Consider the following 21,975-nt stretch of genomic DNA (forward strand, 5'->3'; position numbering starts at 1 on the left):
GCCTGCATTTTACTGTTTGGAAAACGAAGACATTTAAAAAATCAAAAAATAAGATAAAATGCTGGTAAGACTTTCTTGCTCCAATAAATTAAACATTAATCAGGTCTAGATCAAGTGTTTGAAAACTGCTAAAATTATATTTAGACTCAAAGACGCAGTTTTAAATTAATTGATTTACTTATGATATCAATGTTGGCAAAAAGCCGGTCAATATGAGTATTGACCGGGCCGGCGGTCAATACTGGTTAAAACCGGTCAATACTGGTCAATACCGGTCAATACTGGTCGATTCAATACTATGGTCACTCTTGGGTGGTCAATACTGGTTTATTCAACACTTTTACATAATGTACATTCACAGATTAGCACAGACTGTAAAAGTAATGTAAAAATAATAAAGAAATTTGAATAATTTAAAATTTTGTTCATTAAAAAGTATAGTGGTCAATACTGGTCAATTCACTTTTGGTCCTTGGCAATGTGTCCTAAATTTTCAGGTCAGGTTCAATTGTGGACAATATACTTAGAATGGTCAGTGGTCAATACTAGTTTATTCAGTGCTTCTATCTTCTTACAGTAGCCTTTGATTTAATTAAAGATTTTATTGCTGTAAATTACACTCATTAAAATGGACAGTACTGGTCAATTCAAATCTTGGTTCTACGCAATATCCCTGATCAATACATATAAAAGTGGTCAATACTGGTCAGTTGAATACTTTGATTGCATAATTTTATTTTTTAAATAAAGTTACCATAATCAAGCATCTCAATAATACAGTGGGATTATTGATTATGACAGCTAATTGGTGACTAGATAGCCAGGCCTACAACATTATAATCTCTTGTGTATTGTATGACATGGTGTCAATTTGGCAATGTGACAGTTGCTACCAAAACACAATTAAACCACTTCCATGAAAGGGTTCAGGTGTTAACAGCAACTTTTCATTAAATTATTTATACCAGTAAAAATGATTAGATGTATCACTTGTGAATCAAACATTTACTGCTGCAGTTTATGAAATACTTTCTACAAAATTTAATTAAGTTTAGTCAAATTAGCAGTTTTTCCACTTATTGTGACATTTTTGTAGAAAAATAATATATCTTTGTAATCTAATCTAATAGAAAATGTTTAATGACCAGTATCAACCAGTATTGACCAATCGACCACTTCTGACCAATTTGGGAGTACTGATTTGGTTGCTTTAGCTAAACAGTCATTATTTAACTGTTCATAAACTCTGTAAAATATCTTAACAATCAGTATTGACTAATTGACCAGTATTGACCAATCGACCAGTATTGACCGGTATTGACCACTTCAGGGAGTATTGACCGGGGCGGTTTTAACCGGTTAAAACCGCTGGTTAAAACCGGGGGCGGTTTTAACCGCCCAACATTGTATGATATGCATAAATAAAGGTCATTTGTAACTTTCAGTCATTTCTGTTGACTTTGATGTTATGAAAATGCCAAAAACTCGAAGTCAACAATTAATTTTAAGCTGCTGTTTTGAGAATAAATGTAATTTCATCAGTTTTCATACATACAATCTCTAAGTTACCGATTGAAAAATCTGTACATTTATAGATTATCTGTAAATTTACAGATAATCTGTAAATATACCACTTTCCTAGACCTGTTAATATTGATGTAGAAACTTCAAATGGGTTGAATATAACTCATTTTATAAAATAAATTTAAATCTTCAGAAATGTGATGTAAAATGTGATGTGATCTGATATTTTATAGTTGTTATCCTTCTAAGCCTCACCCGTATCTGCATTTTACTCTTAGTAAAACGGTGTCCGCCCGCTTAGCTCAGTAGGTGGAGCGTTGGTTACGGATCACGGGGTCGCGAGTTCAATTTTCGGGCAGGGCGTATGTTCTCCTTGACTGTCTGGTTAGGCTAACTGCCAGCCGTTACATGACTGAAATACTGTCAAAAAATGGCGTTAAACCCAAAACAAACAAACTATCGAAAACGAAGACATTAAAAAATCCAAAAAAGTCATAATATACTGTTCAGACTTACTTGCTTTAATAAATTAATCATTAATATTCATGTAGAAACTTCAAATGGGTTGAATTTAATTCATAATTTTACATAAGAGACTAAATCTTTGAAAATATGATGTGACAGGTGCAAAGAGATATCTACTTTAACACCGGTTTCAGTAAACAGCAGACTGCCAGTTTCTCCAAATTGCAGAAACAAAATACAAAATACACATTCATAAAATGTCAGCGAGGCAAGTTTATGCTTTAATGTCAACATAAATTCATTTTCAGAGATGTAATCATTACAATTGTACATGTACCAGAAAACATTCCCAACGGATTTCATCGGGGGATTTCCGAACATAAATATGCAGAATAAGTTTGGACTTGACGTGACGGCGACAGTCAAAAAAGTTATCACGCTGTACGGAAACGTCCTATAATTTGGACAATTGAAATTGCAGTTTAACTAGAAACCACAGCTTGAAATGAACTGTTTCATTTATTGAATGCAAATACAGATGAAATTAACAGGAGAATTTTAGACAGTTTTGATAACTTTTAAATTTTTTCACATTTTCGAAAAAATTCAGTCATCCATATTGGCTGAAAATCACTTTCATTTGTTCATGCAATCTGTAAAAAAGAAATGTCTGCCCTTGAAGCATGGTCAAAATATTTGTTTTAGTGAAAACTTGCATACTAGGTGACTGAGGTCATCTAGGGTAAGTACTAGGTCAGGTGAGTGATTCAGGACCTAAATAGTAAATTTATAGATGACCCTTTGTGTCATAATTTTCAGGTAAAATCGTCAGCAATGGATGGTGGAGAGAGAAGAACATTAAAGACCTTGCAGCTGTCATCGTGTGGTACCTTGATTGGTTCAGAGGTAATTGTGTTTATATTAACCCTTAGCCTGCTAAATTTCTATAATGGACTGGCCCATCATTCAATTTGGGCAATACCATTTATTACTGGAAGGGGTGTTTACTGAAAATTTACTGACTGAATAGCGAACAGTGCAGACCATGATCAGACTGCACGGATGTGCAGGCTGATCTTGGTCTGCACTGGTCGCAAAGGCAGAATTACTGCCGCCAGCAGGCAAAGGGTATCAGTTGTGAAAAAAGAAGTATAGTGCAATGAACTACCTCTAGATAAGGTGTCTTGAAAATTCAGAAATACTTTTAAATTTAATGCTTAACAATGGAAACAACTGTATATAATTTATAATGTCATGCACTTCATTCAGTCCTTTATTCAACCTTCAGTCCAGAGAAATGGCCAGAATGGCTGCTTTCTGACCATTTAAATTATATACACACAGAATTTCATGTAAAAGTTATGGTTCCTGAAAAGATAATCTTGTATAATTTGATTTGAACAGAACTGAACAAAAAACAGTAAAATGATATAGGAAAGCTGTCTAGAACAGGAAAAACTGTTCGTTTTAGCTGCCAAACACTATTGACAGCTTGAAGAGACTGTCATGGAGTATCCATACAGCACACAGACTTGACTAGATACTTATGATTAATTAATGCCTTCCAAACACTTCTTTGCACTCCTAATATGCTCAAAGCATCACAATCTTTTTAAACTAAATTTTCATGTATATAAACAACATAATATTTGCTATCTTGGATTTGATTGTGGAAGTATATTTGTATCTGTACACTGGTCAAATTTAGCAATATTGTCGACTAGCTAAAATGAGCTTGTGTCGTATTTGTGCGCTAGCCGAAAGGAAAAGCTAGTAGCTGAAATTAATATTTTCCATGTTTTATAAACCATCTGTATGATCACCCAGAACATCTCAACATATAGTTCCATTTTGCTATTTTTGTTCAGTTTTGAAACCCGCTGTAACAGCCCAGTTTTTCCTTAGTCAGATTTTTCCTTGGGGAAAAAACTGACTAGTCAGTTCTTTCCCCCTAGTCAAGTTTTCCCTTCAAGTACTGGTTTCTTTCGATATTGTTATTAGGGATACAAGTGTCTATTCATTTTCCATTTAAATTTCAGATGAAATAGGTATTGTTTTTCATTTGAATAAACCTATATGTTTCTTTTTTTGTAACTTTTAATCAAATTTTTTTTTTTTGGCAAATCAAATTTTTTAACTTCTCTTTGATTGCCATAACTATTCAATATCTGTCAGGTGCGGGAAAGAAATTGACCGGTCTGTTCTTTTCCCCCTAGCATATACTTTTTTCTGACCTGTTAAGTGGGAGAAGAAATTGACTGGTCAGGTCTTTCCCCCCTAGCCAGTACTTTACCTATCAGGAGGGGGAAGAAATTGACTGTTTAGTTCTTTCCCCCCTAGCCTGTACTTGACCTGTCAGTTCTTTTCCCCCCAGCCTGTTCTTGACCTGTCAGGTGGGGGAAGAAATTGACCAGTCAGTTTTTTTCCTCCCAGCCAGTACTTGAATTGTCAGGTGGGGGAAGAAATTGACCGGTCAGTTCTTTCCCCCCAAGCCAGTACTTGACCTGTCAGGTGGGGGAAGAAATTGACCGGTCAGTTCTTTCCCCTCTAGCCATATTTTGACCTGTCAGGTGGGGGAAGAAATTGACCGGTCAGTTCTTTCCCCCTAGCCAGTACTTGACCTGTCAGGCAGGGAAAGAAATTGACCGGTCAGTTCTTTCCCCCTAGCCTGTACTTGACCTGTCAGGTGGGGGAAGAAATTGACCGGTCAGTTCTTTCCCCCCTAGCCAGTACTGGCTCTGTTAGGTGGGGGAAGAAACTGACTAGTCAGTCCTTTCCCTCCTAGCCAGTAATTTACCTATCAGGAGGGGGAAGAAATTGACCGGTCAGTTCTTTCCCTCCTTGCATATATTTGACCTATCAGGTGGGGGAAGAGTGTGTGTGTGTGTGTTCGGGTTTAACGTCTTTTTCAACAATTTTTCAGTCTTATAAACGACGGTAGGTGGGGGAAGAAATTGATTGGTCCGTTCTTTCCCCCCCAAGCATATACTTGACCTGTCAGGTGGGGGAAGAAATTGACTAGTCAGTTCTTTCCCCCCTAGCCAGAACTTGACCTGTCGGGTCGGGAAATGAAATTGACAGGTCAGTTCTTTTTCCCCTAGCCAGTACTTAACCTGTCAAGTGGCGAAATGAAATTGACCAGTCAGTTTCTCCCCCCCCCCCCCCCCCCCCCCCCCCCCCAGCCATTACTTGCTCTGTTAGGTGGGGGAAGAAATTGACCGGTCAGTTCTTTCCCCCACCTCACAGAGCAAGTACTGGCTTAGGAGGGGAAAGAACTGACCAGTCAATTTCTGCCCCCACCTCACAGGTCAAGTACTGGCTAGGGGGGAAAAAACTGACTAGTCAATTTCTTCCCCCACCTCACAGGTCAAGAACTGGATAGGGGGGAAAGAACTGACTGGTCAATTTCTTCCCCCACCTGACAAAGCAAGTACTGGCTGGGGGGAAAGAACTGACTAGTCAATTTCTTCTCCCCACCCGACAGGTCAAGAACTGGCTAGGGAGGAAAGAACTGACCGGTCAATTTCTTCCCCCACCTGACAAAGCAAGTACTGGCTAGGGGGGAAAGAACTGACTGGTCAATATCTTCTCCCACCTGACAGGTCAAGTACTGGCTAGGGAGGAAATAACTGACCGGTCAATTTCTTTCCCCCACCTGACAGGTCAAGTACTGGCCAGTAAATTTCTTCCCCCATCTGACAGGTCAAGTATATGATAGTGGGGAAAGAACTGACTGGTCAATTTCTTCTTCCCACCTGAAAGGTCAAGTTCTGGCTAGGGGGGAAACAACTGACCAGTCAATTTCTTCCCCCACCTGACAGGTCAAGTACTGGCTAGGGGGGAAAGAACTGACTAGTCAATTTCTTCCCCCCACCTGACAGGTCAAGCACTGGCTACGGGGGAAAGAACTGACTGGTCAATTTCTTCTCCCCACCCGGAAGATCAAGAACTGGCTAGGGGGAAGAACTGACCGGTAAATTTCTTCCCCCACCTGACGGGTCAAGTACTGGCTAGGGGGAAAATAACTAACTTGTCTATTTTTTCTCCCTCCTGATAGGTCAAATACTGGCTAGGGGGGAAAAAACTGACTAGTTAATTTCTTCCCCCACCCCCATGACAGGTCAAGTACTTGCTGGGGGGAAAGAACTGACCAGTCAATTTCTTCTCCCACCTAACAGAGCAAGTACTGGCTAGGGGGGAAAGAACTGACCAGACATTTTCTTCGCCCACCTAACAGAGCAAGTATTGGCTAGAGGGGGAAGAAACAGTCAGTTCTTTCTAGCAAGTACTGGCTAGAGGGGAAAGTACTGACCAGTAAATTTCTTCCCCCACCTGACAGGTCAAGTATATGATAGGGGGGAAAAAAACTGACCAGTCATTTCTTCCCACTTAACAGAGCAAGTACTGGCTGGGGGGAAACAACTGACCGGTCAGTTTCTTCCCCCACCTGACAAAGCAAGTACTGGCTGGGGGGTGGGGGGGGGGGGGGGAAACAACTGACTGGTCAATTTCATTTCCCCACTCGACAGGTCAAGTACTGGCTAGGGGGGAAAGAACTGACCAGTCAATTTCTTCCCCCACCTAACAGAGCAAGTACAGGTTAGGGGGGAAAGAACTGACTGGTCAGTTTACTTCCCCCACCTTACTGGTCAAGTACTGGCTATGTGGGAAAAGAACTGACCAGCAGTAATTTCCTTACCTTAGAAAAAACTGAAACAGGAAAAAGGCAAATAAAATAATACAACAGAAATTAAAATAAGTTCATTTAAAAACATTTCTTTAATTTACACAAAATATAAAACATATTTTTTATTTTATATGCAATTTAAATGAAAACCGACTATCGGAAATGAAAAACAGGCTAGTTAAGAATAACCAAGAATAACCAGTTCCAATTCACTAACAGGGGAAATAACTGACTAGCCAGGAAAATTGATGAGGGGGGAAAGAAATGATTAGTTAATTTTTCCCCCCATAAGAATGATCAAGAGTAACCAGTTGCGATAGGGGGGAAAAAATTGACTAGGGGGGGAAAGAACTGACCAGTCAGTTTCTTCCCCAGGGAAAAAACTGACTAGTCAATTCTTTCCCCCGGGGAAGAAACTAACTAGTCAGTTTTTTCCCCGGGGAAAAAACTGACCGTTACACCGCATTTATTGGCTTTTCCTTAGACTCATTTTGTTATCACATTAGTTGTTTTTTTTTTCAGCCCCTAGCCACTTGTAAGTAATTACAAGACAAGAGTCCTCTGGACCAAAATATTGTCATTTACAATTCCACAAATCTGTCACAGAATTCTGAAATTATTTACTCTGGAAATGCTACGCCATACACCTATTTTAAATTGTCCTTTACAAGTACAATTGTTATTGTCTCAGATTCGGATGAAACTAAATTTTCAACTTTGTTTATTTACAGTCAAGATTTTGCTTAAGAAGAATGACATATGCCTGGTATGTTACTGATTGGCTAAAATATGCAAGTGCTTTCTAGCTCGACTATACGAAGTATGGAGAGCTGTCCTACTTGACCCGGCGTCTGCGTCCTTCCACGTCCCCACCTTGGTTAAAGTTTTGATGCACTTTCTCTTTATCTCTGTAATTACTTGATGGATTTGTTTCAAACTTCAAATAGTTATTCCTCGTCAACACCCACATCATATGGCACAAGGGCCATAACTCTTACACCAATATTTCATGAATTATCCACCCCTTTTACTTAAAATTCAGGTTAAAGTTTTGATGCACTTTTCACTCTATCTCAGTTATTGTCAAGTCCGCTTGCGGAAGCGAAGACATAGTTGTCCAAATGGCTGTTCGGTGTATGTGCATGTGTCTGTCCGGATTTGTTTGTCCTGACCATAACTTTGACATGCATGGAGCAATCTTGTTTATATTTGGCATGAATGTTAACCTCAGTGAGACGGAGTGTCATGCGCAAACCCCAGGTTCCGATCTCAAAGGTCAAGGTCACACTTACAGGTCAAAGTTCAAATTCAAAAATGACTTTGTCCGGAGCATTTCTTCTTCATGCATGGAGGGATTTTGATATAACTTGGCACAATTGTTCACCATCATGAGACAAAATGTCATGCGTAAGAACCAGGTCCCTAGGTCTAAGGTCAAGGTCACGATCACACTTAAGAGGTCAAAAGTCAGATACAAGAATGACTTTGTCTGGAGCATTTCTTTTTGATGCATAGAGGGATTTTGATGTAACTTGGCACAATTGTTCATCATCATGAGACAGAATGTCATGCGCAAGATCCTAGAATTACTTCCCTTTCTTGTTACTATAAATAGCTTATGTTCTTATAACTTTTTTATTACTGGTCGTAGGGAAAAATCAAGGCCACTTCTGTAAGACAACATGCATACATGTTACATCCAATTTTCAGGTGTATTTTGACCCATCTCTACTGGTGAGGATTTTTGTGTGGACTTAAAAAATTTTATATTTTTTTTAAGATTTACATTCTTCAGTTGTTACTTTAAAATAACTTATATTGTAACTTTTTGCAATCTCTTTTTTTATTTGGCATAAATGTTTGCCTCAATGAGACAAGGAGTGTCATGTGCAAGGTCCATAACTCTAGCAGCAATTTTTCGTGCCCCCCCCCCCCCCCCCCACTTAGAATTTAGGGTTAGTTTTGATGCAGTTTCACTATATCTCTGTTAAAACAAAGAGGATTTGATTAAGACTTAAAATAGTTGTTCCACATCATCACTCGCATCATGTGACACAAGGGACATAACTGTTGCATCCATATTTTATGAATTATCCCCCCTTTTTACTTAGAATTTTAGGTTGAAGTTTTGGTGCAGTTTCATTCTATCTCATTTATTACTAAATGGATTTGATTCAAACTTAAAGTAGTTGTTCCACATCATCACCCACATTATGTGACACAAGATGCATCATTCTTGCGCCAATATTTCATGAATTATGCCCACTTTTTGCTTAGAATTATACTTATTTAATGTTTTGATACACTTCATCTTTTTATCCCCCGCCGATGAAATCGGGAGGGGGGTATTGAAATGGCGTTGTCCGTCCGTCCGTCCGTCCGTCCGTCCGCAGCCATTTCTCAGTAACTACTTGGTAGAATTTCATGAAACTTGAAATAAACATGAACCAACATACTGCGATGATGCCCGTCAAGTTTTTTTTTTGATTGGTCAATTTCCCTCAGAGTTATTGCCCTTGATTTAATAAAAAATGTCCATCTGCAGCCATTTCTCAGTAACTAACAGGTAGAATTTCATCAAATCTGAAATAGACATGAACCAAGATACTGCGCTGATGCCCGTCAAGTTTTTTTTTTGATAGGTCAATTTCCCTCAGAGTTATTGCCCTTGATTTAATGAAAAATGTCCGTCTGCAGCCATTTCTCAGTAACTAGCAGGTAGAATTTCATCAAACTTGAAATAGACATGAACCAAGATACTGCGACGATGCCCTTCAAGTTTTTTTTCGATTGGTCAATTTTCCATATAGTTATTGCCCTTTAACTGTTTAAAAATCCACAGATCTGTACATAACAAACCAACCAATTGGAAGAATTTCATTAAACTTCTTTCATTCTTTTCCATGAACATTTATTATAAACATGTGATGTTGTGTACCTACACCTGGTCACCACCTTACCTTGGTCACCCCCGTCCCCCCCCCCCCCCCCCCCCCCCCCCCCCCCCCAAATTTTTTTTTTTTTTTTTTTTTTTTTTCATTTTTCGTTTTTTATCAATATTTATAATCAACATGTAAACTGTTGTATCCTCACCCCACCCCCACCCAAACAAACCATTCATTTTCTTTTAATTTGATTTTGACTAATGAAATTATTTGCTTCTTGGTAACATTCTTAACTTTTTGCTGGATATATTTTTTTGCCGTTCCTCAACTCTGACCCTTTCGGCGGGGGATTCCAATTCATCGAATTTGCTTGTTCTCTTTTATTACGTAATACTTTTGACACACACTCAAGCTATTGTCCAATATCTTCATCCACATTGGAGTAATTAAACACTCCAGTGACAACTCCAGCTTCCTCAGATGTGCCCAGTTTCACTATCAAGCATCGAAATAGTCGAGCGTGTTGTCTCCTGTGACAGCTCTTGTTTCAAGGCCGCTTGCTGTTCTAAATTTCTGCTGAGTTTTGGCGGATATGCATGTCTAAATTTGAACCCGTGTGAAAATTGTTTCATTTTTTTTTGAAATTCTAAAGCAAGGCTAATAATGTTAGCAGTGTTTAACTAATGATCTCTGTGTAACTTTAAATTTCCCAGGTGGGAAGTTAAGTTTCCAATCTGGGAAATATTGAAATTTAGATTTGTTAATCAAAAAAAATTGTGAAACATTTGATAAGATTTGAAAGGTAGAAATTTGGAAAAATCGTTCAGGTTGACAATGATATTATTTATATATAATGGTACTATGTATATTATTCTTATGCAATGGACCTTTTGAATGAAACAAGTGAAAAATGGTTATTTTACTTCCCAAATTACATGTTACAAAATTTTGTATCAATTTTTACTTTTGAGAAGTAGTGGAAACACATAGCTTGTTTCGAACATGAAATTTCCCCTTTCTGACATGTACCACTAGGTTTAAAAGAAGAACTTGATTTCTGATTACAGAAACATCCTGGAAAAAATAGGATTATAGCAAGTAAGAAGCCTTTGAAGATATTTCAAGACAAGAAAAGTCCAGGCCTTAGTAAATTAACACGTGAAGTCGAAACTCAGACCATAGTGAATTGCAAAGAAACGGAAGCCCAGACAGATGTGACTGGAGCTACAGGGGTTCAAACAGTTACTGATTCACACAATGACAGTGGAGCTGCTGACCTCGACCAAGAGGCGTATGATCTGATGGCCAGAGGTAACATGCATGCATATAAGCTGTGAAATAAATTTATGTATTGACTTCAAATCAATTGCCTCTCATCAATGTGGGTTCGAGCCTCACTCGGGGCGTTGAATTCTTCATGTGAGGAAGCCATCCAGCTGGCTTACGGAAAGTCGGTGGTTCTACCAAGGTGCCCGATCGTGGTGAAATAATGCACGGAGGGGCACCTGGGGTCTTCCTCCACCATTAAAACTGGAAAGTCGCCATATGACCTATCATGTCAGTGCGACGTTAAATCCAACAAAAATAATATATGTATTATTAACGAGAACAGCATGAATAAGTAATACAAAGAAAGTGATTCTTGTTGAACTTTTAGCAGCCTGTTTAATTCATGCCCTCGCCCCACCCTTAGAATTAGACTTACCTTTGTCTATCAGTGCAAATTTGTGTTGTGCATGTATCAGAAAGTATTAGACATAGTCATGAAAAGGATTGTTATTCAGCATGTAAAGATATGCATCTTGCGTTTTATTTGAAATTTCTCAACCCCTCCAACCATCCTGACACTGTTGTAATTGTTTTATTTTCCAGATCCAATTCCGGAGAGTTACTGGCGTGAGTTGGCTGAGGAAAGACGGTTGTCACTCGCTGAAGCTTTGACAGAAAATGAACAAGTAAGCAGTTTAGTAGCCTAAACATACCAAAAGACTCACTACTTTGAATTTATTTAGTATCATATATTAGCTCATCTGATTTTTTGAAAAATCAAAGCCCTGAGAGGACTGTAGGGAAGCGTAGCTGAACTGGTATGCATTTTAACTGAGAAGCCAGGCAAGAAAAGATTCCATCATTTTGCAATATTTCACTCAATGCTTCCAGTTTTTTGAACTCATTAAACCCAAAAAGTAACCCATGTTCAGACCAAAGTCAGTCTATATAAAAGTTAACACCTGCTTTTCTTTTTATGCCCCCGAAGGGAGGCATATTAGTTTTCAACTGTCCGTCCGTTAGTTAGTTCGTTAGTCACAACGTTAACTTTTTGCATGAAGGCACTTTACTTGCGAACCACTGCACCCAGGACCTTCAAACTTCACATGCTGATAGTACTTATTGAGTACACCACCCCTACTGACTTTGGGGTCAAAAGTTAAGGTCACAGGGGCCAAGGTTAACTTTTTTCATGAAGGTACTTTACTCGCGAACCACTGCACCCAGGACCTTCAACTTCACATGCTGATAGTACTTATTGAGTACACCACTCCTACTGACTTTTGGGTCACCAGGTCAAAGGTCAAGGTCACGGGCCAACGTTAATTTTTTTCATGAAGGCATTTTTCTTGTGAACCACTTCACCCAGGACCTTCAAACTTTACTTGCTGATAGTACTTTATGAGTACACCAACCCTACTGACTTCGGGGTCACCAGGTCAAAGGTCAAGGTCACAGGGGCCAACGTGAACTTTTTGCATGAAGGCACTTTACATGCAAACCACTTCATTCAGGACCTTAAAACATCACATGCTGATAGTATTTATTGAGTACACCACCCCTACTGACTTTGGGGTCACCAGGTCAAAGATCAAGGTCACAGGGGCCAATATTAACTTTTTGCATGAAGGCACATTACTAGCGAACCACTGCACCCAGGACCTTCAAACTTCATGTGCTGATAGTACTTATTGAGTACATCACCCCTATTGACTTTGAGGTCACCAGGTCAAAAGACAAGGTCGCAGGGGCCAACGTGAACTTTTTGCATGAAGGCACTTTACTCGCGAACCACTGCACCCAGGACCTTCAAACTTCACATGCTGATAGTACTTATTGAGTACACAACCCCTACTGATTTTGGGGTCACCAGGTCAAAAGTCAAGGTCACAGGGGCCAACGTTTACTTTTTGCATGAAGGCACTTTACTCGCGAACCACTGCATCAAGGACCTTCCAACTTCACATGCTGATAGTACTTATTGAGTACACCACTCCTACTAACTTTGGGGTCACCAGGTCAAAGGTCAAGGTCACAGGGGCCAACGTTAATTTTTGCATGAAGGCACTTTTCTCGCGAACCACTTCACCCAGGACCTTAAAACTTTACATGCTGATAGTACTTTATGAGTACACCAACCCTACTGACTTTGGGGTCACCAGGTCAAAGGTCAAGGTCACAGGGGCCAACTTAACTTTCTGCATGAAGGCACTTTACATGCAAACCACTTCATTCAGGACCTTCAAACTTCACATGCTGATAGTACTTACTGAGTACACCACCCCTACTGACATTGGGGTCACCAGGTCAAAGGTCAAGGTGCTGCGGGGGCATTTGTCACCATTAGTGACAGCTCTTGTTGTTTTTCTAAAATAGCGATATAGTTCTTTATGGGAATATAAGTATCTGAAAATTTGATATGCTAGAAAATGTCGAAAAGCCCTTATAAAAAAAGTGGATTTTGTATGAAATAAAGAACAGCCGGATTTAGTGGTGTCCAGCCTGTAAAAGGTGGTGCTGAACCGAAACCACGTGTTCTTGGTCTTGGTCTCATGATAAATAATTGCGTCGTTAAGTAGTACTAAGCATAGACAAAGTTCTTTACAAGAACTTATAATCCCTGCCATATTTTTATGCCCTCGAAGGGTGGCATATAGTTTTGAACTGTCTGTCGGTCTGTCTGCAATTTTCGTGTCCTGTCCATATCTTTGTCATCGATGGATGGATTTTCAAATAACTTGGCATGAATGTGTACCACAGTAAGACGACGTGTCGCGCTCAAGACCCAGGTCCGTAACTTAAAGGTCAAGGTCACACTTAGACGTTAAAGGTCATTTTTCATGATGTGCATTTGTGTCCGGTCCATATCTTTGTCATCGATGGATGGATTTTCAAATAACTTGGCATGAATGACATGTGTACCACAGTAAGATGAGGTGTCGCGTGCAAGACCCAGGTCCTTAGCTCAAAGGTCAAGGTCACACTTAGACGTTAAAGGTCATTTTTCATGATAGTGCATTGGTGTCCGGTCCATATCTTTGTCATCCATGGATGGATTTTCAAATAACTTGGCATGAATGTGTACCACAGTAAGACGACGTGTCACACGCAAGACCCAGGTCCGTAGCTCAAAGGTCAAGGTCACACTTAGACGTTAAAGGTCATATTTCATGATAGTGCATTGATGGGCGTGTCCGGTCCATATCTTTGTCATTCATGCATGGATTTTAAAATTATTGGGCATGAATGTGTACCACAGTAAGACGACGTGTTGCGCGCAAGACTCAGGTCCGTAGGTCAAAGGTCCTAAACTCGAACATCGGCCATAACTATTCATTCAAAGTGCCATCGGGGGCATGTGTCATCCTATGGAGACAGCTCTTGTTCATTTACAAATCATAAGTCTTCGCATTTATTGCATATGCTAAAGAAATGGTATCGATCTGTTTACCTTAGACCCTTGGATTTCATAGAAGTACTGAACTACTTTTATAGTGTATGTATGGAGAAAGGTAGTAACTGTATTTGTAACTACAATGTCACCAATGTCTGTATACGTAGTTTGGCGACTTTGGGAAGGCTACGCTTCCCAAAAATGATGACTAATTGTCATCACTTGATCGGCGTCGGCGTTACCTGGTTAAGTTTTATGTTTAGGTCAGCTTTTCTCCTAAACTATCAAAGCTCGGTTAAGTTTTATGTTTAGGTCAACTTTTCTCCTAAACTATCAAAGCTATTGCTTTAAAACTTGCAACACTTGTCACCATCAAAAGCTGACTCAGGTGAGTCAGTACAGCAATAAACATAACTCCATCCTGCTTTTTGCAAGAATTATGGCCCCTTTTGGACTTAGAAAATCAGATTTCTTAGGTAAGTTTGTGTTTAGGTCAGCTTTTCTCCTAAACTCTTAAAACTATTGCTTAAAAACTTGCAAAACTTGTTCACCATCAAAAGTTGACTCTGTACAGCAATAAACATAACTCCATCCTGCTTTTTGCAAGAATTATGGCCCCTTTTTGGACTTAGAAAATATCAGGTTTCTTAATTTTTGCATTTAGGTCAACTTTTCTCCTTAACGGTCAAAGCTATTGCTTTAAAACTTGGAGCAGTTATTCACCATTAAAAGCTGACTGCACAGCAAGTACCATAATTCTACATTGCTTTTTTTTTTTTTGCAAGAATTATGACCCCTTTTGGACTTAGAAATTCATGGTATGACAATATTTCTATTATACAGAGACAAAAATATCAGATGAGTGTCTGCACCCACAAGGCGGCGTTCTTGTTCAAGTTCTTGTGGGGTGAGGCATGTCTATGGCCAAGTGATAAGGTTGCTGACTTCAAATCTCTTGTCCCGATGTGGGTTCGAGCCTCACTCAGGATGTTTGAATTATTCATGTGAAGAAGCCATCCAGCTGGCTTATGGAAGGTCAATGGTTCTACCCAGGTGCCCACTCATGATGAAATAATTCATGGAGGGGCACCTTGGGTCTTCCACCTTCAGAGCTGGAGAGTTGCCATATTACTTATGATTGCGAAGGTTCAACTTAAAAAGAGATCAGTGCAAGCTGCACTTGCATTTTTGTGGAAAACGTGACAAAGTACTTGTCGTGAATGAAACCTTTTATTCAGGGCTGAACAGGTAACTTTAACCATTGTCAGACTGAATTAAATTGCTTTCAGATATATTACACCATTTTACAAAGTTGGCAATTCAGAAATGTCTATTGTTGCCAGACCTTGACATTCTACAAATAATTGCTGCTAGACATAAAAAAGATGTAGCTGGACATAAAAAGGATGTATTTGATTGCAATTTCATCTTCAGGTTTAAGAAAATCTTAATACTCAAAAGAGTTTGTTTAAAGAAAGGTTATTATTTAAAAATTGCCTCTTTTCTGTAGGCAGCCAGTGGTTTTATGTATGAACTGTTAATAGAGAAAGTAATATTGTATATGTTTGCAGTTACACCAGTCAATGGAAGAATTGAAGGAGGAGAATCAGAATCTTTCACTGCTTGCCAGTCAAGCTGAACATCTTGCCTCTGTTCTAAATGTAAGTTAGTCTCATTTACTGCTTGGCAGTCAAGTTACCGCCATGTGTCAGATCTGAATATATGTTTACTTATTTACTGCTTGCTGGTCAAGCTGAACATCTTGCCTCGGTTCTGAATGTTTTTCTTGGTCATTTACGGCTGGGCGCTCAAGTGATCGCCGTGTGTCAGATCTGAATATATGTTTACTTATTTACTGCTTGCTGGTCAAGCTGAAGATCTTGCCTCGGTTCTGAATGTTTTTCTTGGTCATTTACGGCTGGGCGGTCAAGTGATCGCCGTGTGTCAGATCTGAATATATGTTTACTTATTTACTGCCTGCTGGTCAAGCTGAAGATCTTGCCTCGGTTCTGAATGTTTTTCTTGGTCATTTACTGCTTGGCAGTCAAGTGATCGCCGTGTGTCAGATCTGAATATATGTTTACTTATTTACTGCTTGCCAGTCAAGCTGAACATCTTGCCTCGGTTCTAAATGTAAGTCTGTCTAATTTACTGCTTGGCAGTCAAGTAATCGCCGTGAGTCAGATCTGAATATATGTTTGCTTATTTACTGCTTGCCGGTCAAGCTGAAGATCTTGCCTCGGTTCTGAATGTTTTTCTTGGTCATTTACTGCTTTGCAGTCAAGTGATCGCCGTGTGTCAGATCTGAATATATGTGTACTTATTTACTGCTTGCTGGTCAAGCTGAAGATCTTGCCTCGGTTCTGAATGTTTTTCTTGGTCATTTACTGCTTGGCAGTCAAGTGATAGCCGTGTGTCAGATCTGAATATATGTTTACTTATTTACTGCTTGCCAGTCAAGCTGAAGATCTTGCCTCGGTTTTGCCTCAATTCTAAATGTAAGTCTTGTTAGACTACATGAGTTTGTGTATGCTTGCATTTGTGTGAGCATGTTTTTGTGCACATCAGATCTTCAAATAAGCTGCGTATTTACGCAATTAAATTTGCATAAAACTCAATTGAATTCATTCAGTATACGTACAGAAATGCAGTTAAAATTCCTAATACCCAATTCATTAAAAATAGCTCGCGTATCGCATTTTCTGTATTAAAGAACGGGTACGAAACTTTCAATGCTAGATGGTAGACTGGTTATACATTACGACAGAACAGATTGCTATTTATCAGAAAAATCACAGGACCATTCAGTCTGATTGGGTGTTATTTTGACGCTTTGTAAACAATAATTTACGCCGATCTAGTACTAAAGAGGTCGCAGAAAAAACTTGTTTCAGCACAAACAAACAAAATTGAAAGAAATTTTGTTGTTCAACAAAGACAGTTATCTGTTTATGATGATATAGTGTCATCAAACTGGCCGACATCTTACGGGAAAGCACATATTGCGGTGAACACATCGTTCGGGATATTGTGGATGTATTGATCTCGGACTGCTTTAAAAGTGCAAAAAACACAATGGAACAAAAGTATCCCAGAAAACATTAAATGTTAACCCAATTGGTTTTAGCAAATACCCAATTACTTCTGAAAAGGCTGGGTAATAATATTATTTTTACCCAATTCAGACAAAAAGTATGGGTAAATACCCAATTGCACCAAAAGCTTATATGGAGCTCTGGAACATCCGTGTTTGTACAGTTGTGGTTTTGAGAGCTTGTGTTTTTGGATCATGACTTCCTCTATTGAGTATTCATCCTTTGTTTATTTCCTCCTAACCCCACCTTCCACTCCCTTTTTCACCCTATCCCCATTTTGATATTTTTTCATGTAATATAAATGTATTTGTTGATGGATATTTGGAGCAACCTGTCTGCTATATCTTTCCTTCACAATTTCAGTTTGGCAGGCCTGCTTGGTGATGTGTTGCTCTGGCTATGTTTGCTGTGCTCTATGCTTCCAGGAAATCTTCCCTTAACTTTAAATTTTTGCCAGTGAATCTGGACATCTTGCCATAAAATCTAATTGTAAATCTTGCTCATTTAGTGAACTTAAAATGAGAATTTATCATAAAGGTCATCATAAATTGTTAGGATTGTGACACATCACCTTATACATTTACTTGATATTGAAAAGATTTTTTTTACAGGAATGAGGTTAGTGAAATGATTAAGCTTAGTAACATTGTCCACAGTATTCAGTTAAAGTTCATAAAGCGGACCAATACTGAAAACTTGCTTAGTTTGAGAGACAAATGCGGGTCTTTTTTTCAAATTGTCCAGTTAGCCCTTTAGGTGTTATTCAAGCTAAGGCAAAAATTTTGGTTTTGTCTGTATTTTAGGATGTTTTAGGCGGTGATGGTGACGAAACAACAGATGAAAAGGAAACAACAGAATCAGTTGAGGAAGTCTCAGAAGCTGACAAAGCCGAAGAGGGAAGTGAATCTGATGAGCACGAAGCAACAGGAGAATCTGAGAAACAGGAAGAAGATACAAGTAGAAAATTTTACAATTAAAAAAATGAAATATTGCACAACCAAGTTTTGATATATTTAAGAATGATGAAGACACTTGTAGAATAATTTCGCAAAGGTTTTATTTCCAGTCCTCTGTGAATTTCTTTATACGGGGGCACTTATTATCTTTAAGGGGCACTACAACTAAAATTAGAACTATCTTTCAGCTGCTTTTTCCCTAGAACTGCTTGGTATATCTTCGTTAGGCTATCTCAGTAGCATCCTCGTAAGGTTTGGGGCATTTGGTCTGTTTTTAGCTCATCTGATTTTTGGGGTAAAAATTTTTATTGTCATCACTTGATCAGTGTTGGCATTGCCAGGTTAAGTTTTTTGTTTAGGTCAGCTTTTCTCCAAAACTATCAAAGCTATTGCTTTAGAACTTGCAACACTAGTTCAACATCAATAGCTGACTCTGCACAGCAAGAAACGTAACTCCATCCTGCTTTTTGCAAGAATTATGGCCCATTTTGGACTTAGAAAATACCAGATTTCTTGGTTAAGTTTTATGTTTAGGTTGGTGCGCCGTAAAACCAAAATAAATAAATAAATTTTGTTTAGGTCAGCCTTTCTCCTAAACCATCAAAGTTATTGCTTTAAAACTTGCAACACTTGTTCACCATCAATAGCTGACTCTGTACAGCAACAAACATAACTCCATCATGCTTTTTGCATGATTTATGGCCCCTTTTGGACTTGGAAAATATCAGATTTCTTGGTTCAGGTCAACTTTTCTCCTTAATGGTCAAAGCTATTGCTTTAAAACTTGAAGCAGGTATTCGCCATTAAAAGCTGACTGCATAGCAAGTACCGTAACTCTATATTACTTTTTGCAAGAATTATGGCCCCTTTTTGACTTAGAAAGTCAGATTTCTTGGTTAAGTTTTGTGTTTAGGTCAGCTTTTCTCCTAAACTATCAAAGCCTTTGCTTTAAAACTTCCAAATTTGTTCACCTTCAAAAGCTGACTCTGTACAGCAAGAAACATAACTCCATCCTGCTTTATGCAAGAATTATGGCCCCTTGACTTAAAAAATATCATAAAAACACACGGGTAGGACAATATTTCTATTATACAGAGACAAAAAAATCGGATGAGCATCTGCACCCACAAGGCGGTGCTCTTGTTTTACAACTTGTTAAGTTGTTACTTATCATGATTCAGAGTGTCATACATATATTGAAGGTCAAATAGTCATGGTCAGATGAGTGACACAATTAGTGCCACTATAGCCTGTCTTTGACATAAAATAGTAGATCAGATATAGGAGCATTCTTTCTGGGTGCCTGCATGATACCAGATAATACATAGATGTTATGTCATTGTTTTAATGAAATACACATAATGTTATATGCCCATGATAATGATAAATAGTATATGATCACTTGTGATGGAGTTGGGCAGCATCCTCAAGTTGTCTGCTTTTTAACTTAAGCAGTTCTTATCCAGTGTTAGAATGTTGACTATCTTGGCCAAGTTTGATAACCAGGTGGATAGTCTTTATTGCTATTGAGTTTTGGCCCATGAATGAGTTGAAATTGAGCAGTAAGCAGAGTGTTTTAAATGTCTTGCGTTATTTGCTTTGACAGTTTGCCACTTTTGTTAGCACAATCTGTTGTCTCTAGGAGATAGCAAGAAATTAAAAGAAATTGTATTGAATGAAAAACTCTGCTGAAATATATATTCTCTTTAAACAGAAACCTCGAGTGTGTTATCTATACTTACAACACTTCCTGCACTTATGTTTTCAGGTTGACGGATGTTGATGTCTCATGGAAGGTTTTGATGCAACCAGGGAGAGTGCTTGAGTGGCCGAGTGGTGCTGTATCTTTCATGATAATTTATGAAGACAATTATCTGTTAATCATAAATATGTCAACAAGGTCTTTGTAAAAAAAAATCACCACTGACGGTTGCATAGTTTTAAAAGCTTGTTTTAGTATTTTAATTTATAACAGTAAATGGGCACCTGAATGAATTTCTTCAATGAAAAGTTAAAATGTAATATGAAAGATATAAAATGATATAGAGACCAAGCTTTTGAAGATGTTACTGCTGGACTATCTGAATACAATGACAATAACTGCCTTATTGGTAGTATATAAATAAAGTTTTTGCAGGTTGATGTGACTGTGTTTTCATCATGATCTCAATTTAAAAATGTGATATCATTTAGTTCTCCTTGTACTATACTATTTTTGTGAACTTTAGTTTCATAATGCATGTTGTTTGAATGTTTAGCTGTATATATCTGAAGGACCATATTAGAACTTTCATTGGGCATTTTTAACCATGACAATTTGTACAAAACACTATACTCATAAAAAGAAATCCTGGACGGAAGACATTTCGATTGTAATAGCCCGAAAGAATTTCAAGGACTTGTGTTATCTATTTGTGGAAGGACAACATTGACATTCAAGAAATCGGATTGCAGTGCAACAAAGTGACACTCGAGAAGTTGCTTGGTCATGCTAATCTGTTGTGTCACATCAGAAAATCTCTGTACATGTTGACGGGTGTCAAGACAAACTTGAAAAATAAAAACAGGACGGACTGTGTATAAAAGCAAGTTTGCTTTGTGAAAAACTCCTCATCAAAGAATAATTTTGTTTAAAGAAGAATAATCACGGTATGTTAAAGTGGAAGTATCACCCATTTACTTCGTATGTTTTATCAGTTGCTTGTTTTAAATTTCCATCTTGGGACAGTGTAATTTCTTATGTTTCTGTGTAATTTGTATAAAATGAAATAATGATTTTCTCTTTCATTAAAGGCCAGTATTGCCCTTAAATTTATATTAGTTTAAAAGATTTATCCTAGTTTAATTGGAGTTCAGTGAAAGTCCTACCTTAGTGTAGAAGAATTCGAAACGGGTACTGTCATTAAAGTAATCTACAAAAAATTCAAAATATCTCCACTTTGTTTAATGCTTTGAACATGTACATAATGAACTCCTGGACTGTATGTATTCTTTATTGTTGTTTGTCAGTTTTATTAAAAAATATGCTCTTATTGTAAATAAACTTACATGCCATGTGTATTTTGTTGTTGCTTTTGTTTCAGATAACATCTTGAAGATGTCATAATAGATTGTTGTAATTTCAGTCTACCATATGTTACCTGGAAAAGTGCTGTAAATGGACGCATGTTCAGGACATTGTTTCCCTCCAACAAAAGACAAGTGGTTGTGGGGTGATAACGAAATGGTTTCTGTTGTGACCGCTCAATGTCCGTTGTGCGTCCATCAACAATTTATAAAAAAATCTTGAAAACCACTGAGCAGAATTACACCAAACTTAACAGGAATGATCCTTGGGTGGCCCCTTTCAAAATTGTTCAAAGAATTGAATTCCATGCAGAACTTTGGTTGCCATGGCAACCGAAAGGAAAACTTTAAAAATATTGTCCAAAACAGCAAGGCGTAGAGCCTTGATATTTGGCATGTGACATCATCTTACGGTCCTCTATCAAAATTATTCAAATTATGCCCCTTGGGTGAAAAGAGGCCCCTCCCCGGGGATCACAAGTTTTACATGGACTTGTATAGGAAAAAACTTTAAAAATCTTCTTGTCTAAAACCACAAGACCTATGTCTTTGATATTTGGTATGTTGCATTACCTTGTGGTCCTCTACCAAAATTTTTCAAATTATGCCCCTGGGGTGAAAATAGGCCCAGCCC

General features: G+C 38.3%; 1 protein-coding gene across 2 annotated transcripts in view; it reads left to right on the top strand.

Moving 5' to 3' along the window:
* Window positions 1–21,333, top strand: part of LOC123524547 (geminin-like) — a 29,243-nt gene extending 7,910 nt beyond the window's left edge. For both annotated transcript variants that reach the window (XM_045302825.2, XM_045302826.2), the window contains exons 2-7: window positions 2,809–2,895; window positions 10,629–10,872; window positions 11,434–11,516; window positions 15,796–15,885; window positions 18,123–18,276; window positions 20,044–21,333. In XM_045302825.2, coding sequence (XP_045158760.2) covers window positions 2,809–2,895; window positions 10,629–10,872; window positions 11,434–11,516; window positions 15,796–15,885; window positions 18,123–18,276; window positions 20,044–20,048 — 663 coding nt within the window. In that variant the 3' untranslated portion in view covers window positions 20,049–21,333. The remainder of the gene's footprint in view (window positions 1–2,808; window positions 2,896–10,628; window positions 10,873–11,433; window positions 11,517–15,795; window positions 15,886–18,122; window positions 18,277–20,043) is intronic.
* The last annotated feature ends 642 nt before the right edge of the window (window positions 21,334–21,975 follow it).

The sequence above is a fragment of the Mercenaria mercenaria genome, chromosome 3 (assembly GCF_021730395.1).
Source record: "Mercenaria mercenaria strain notata chromosome 3, MADL_Memer_1, whole genome shotgun sequence".
Classification (NCBI taxonomy): Eukaryota; Metazoa; Mollusca; class Bivalvia; order Venerida; family Veneridae; genus Mercenaria; species Mercenaria mercenaria.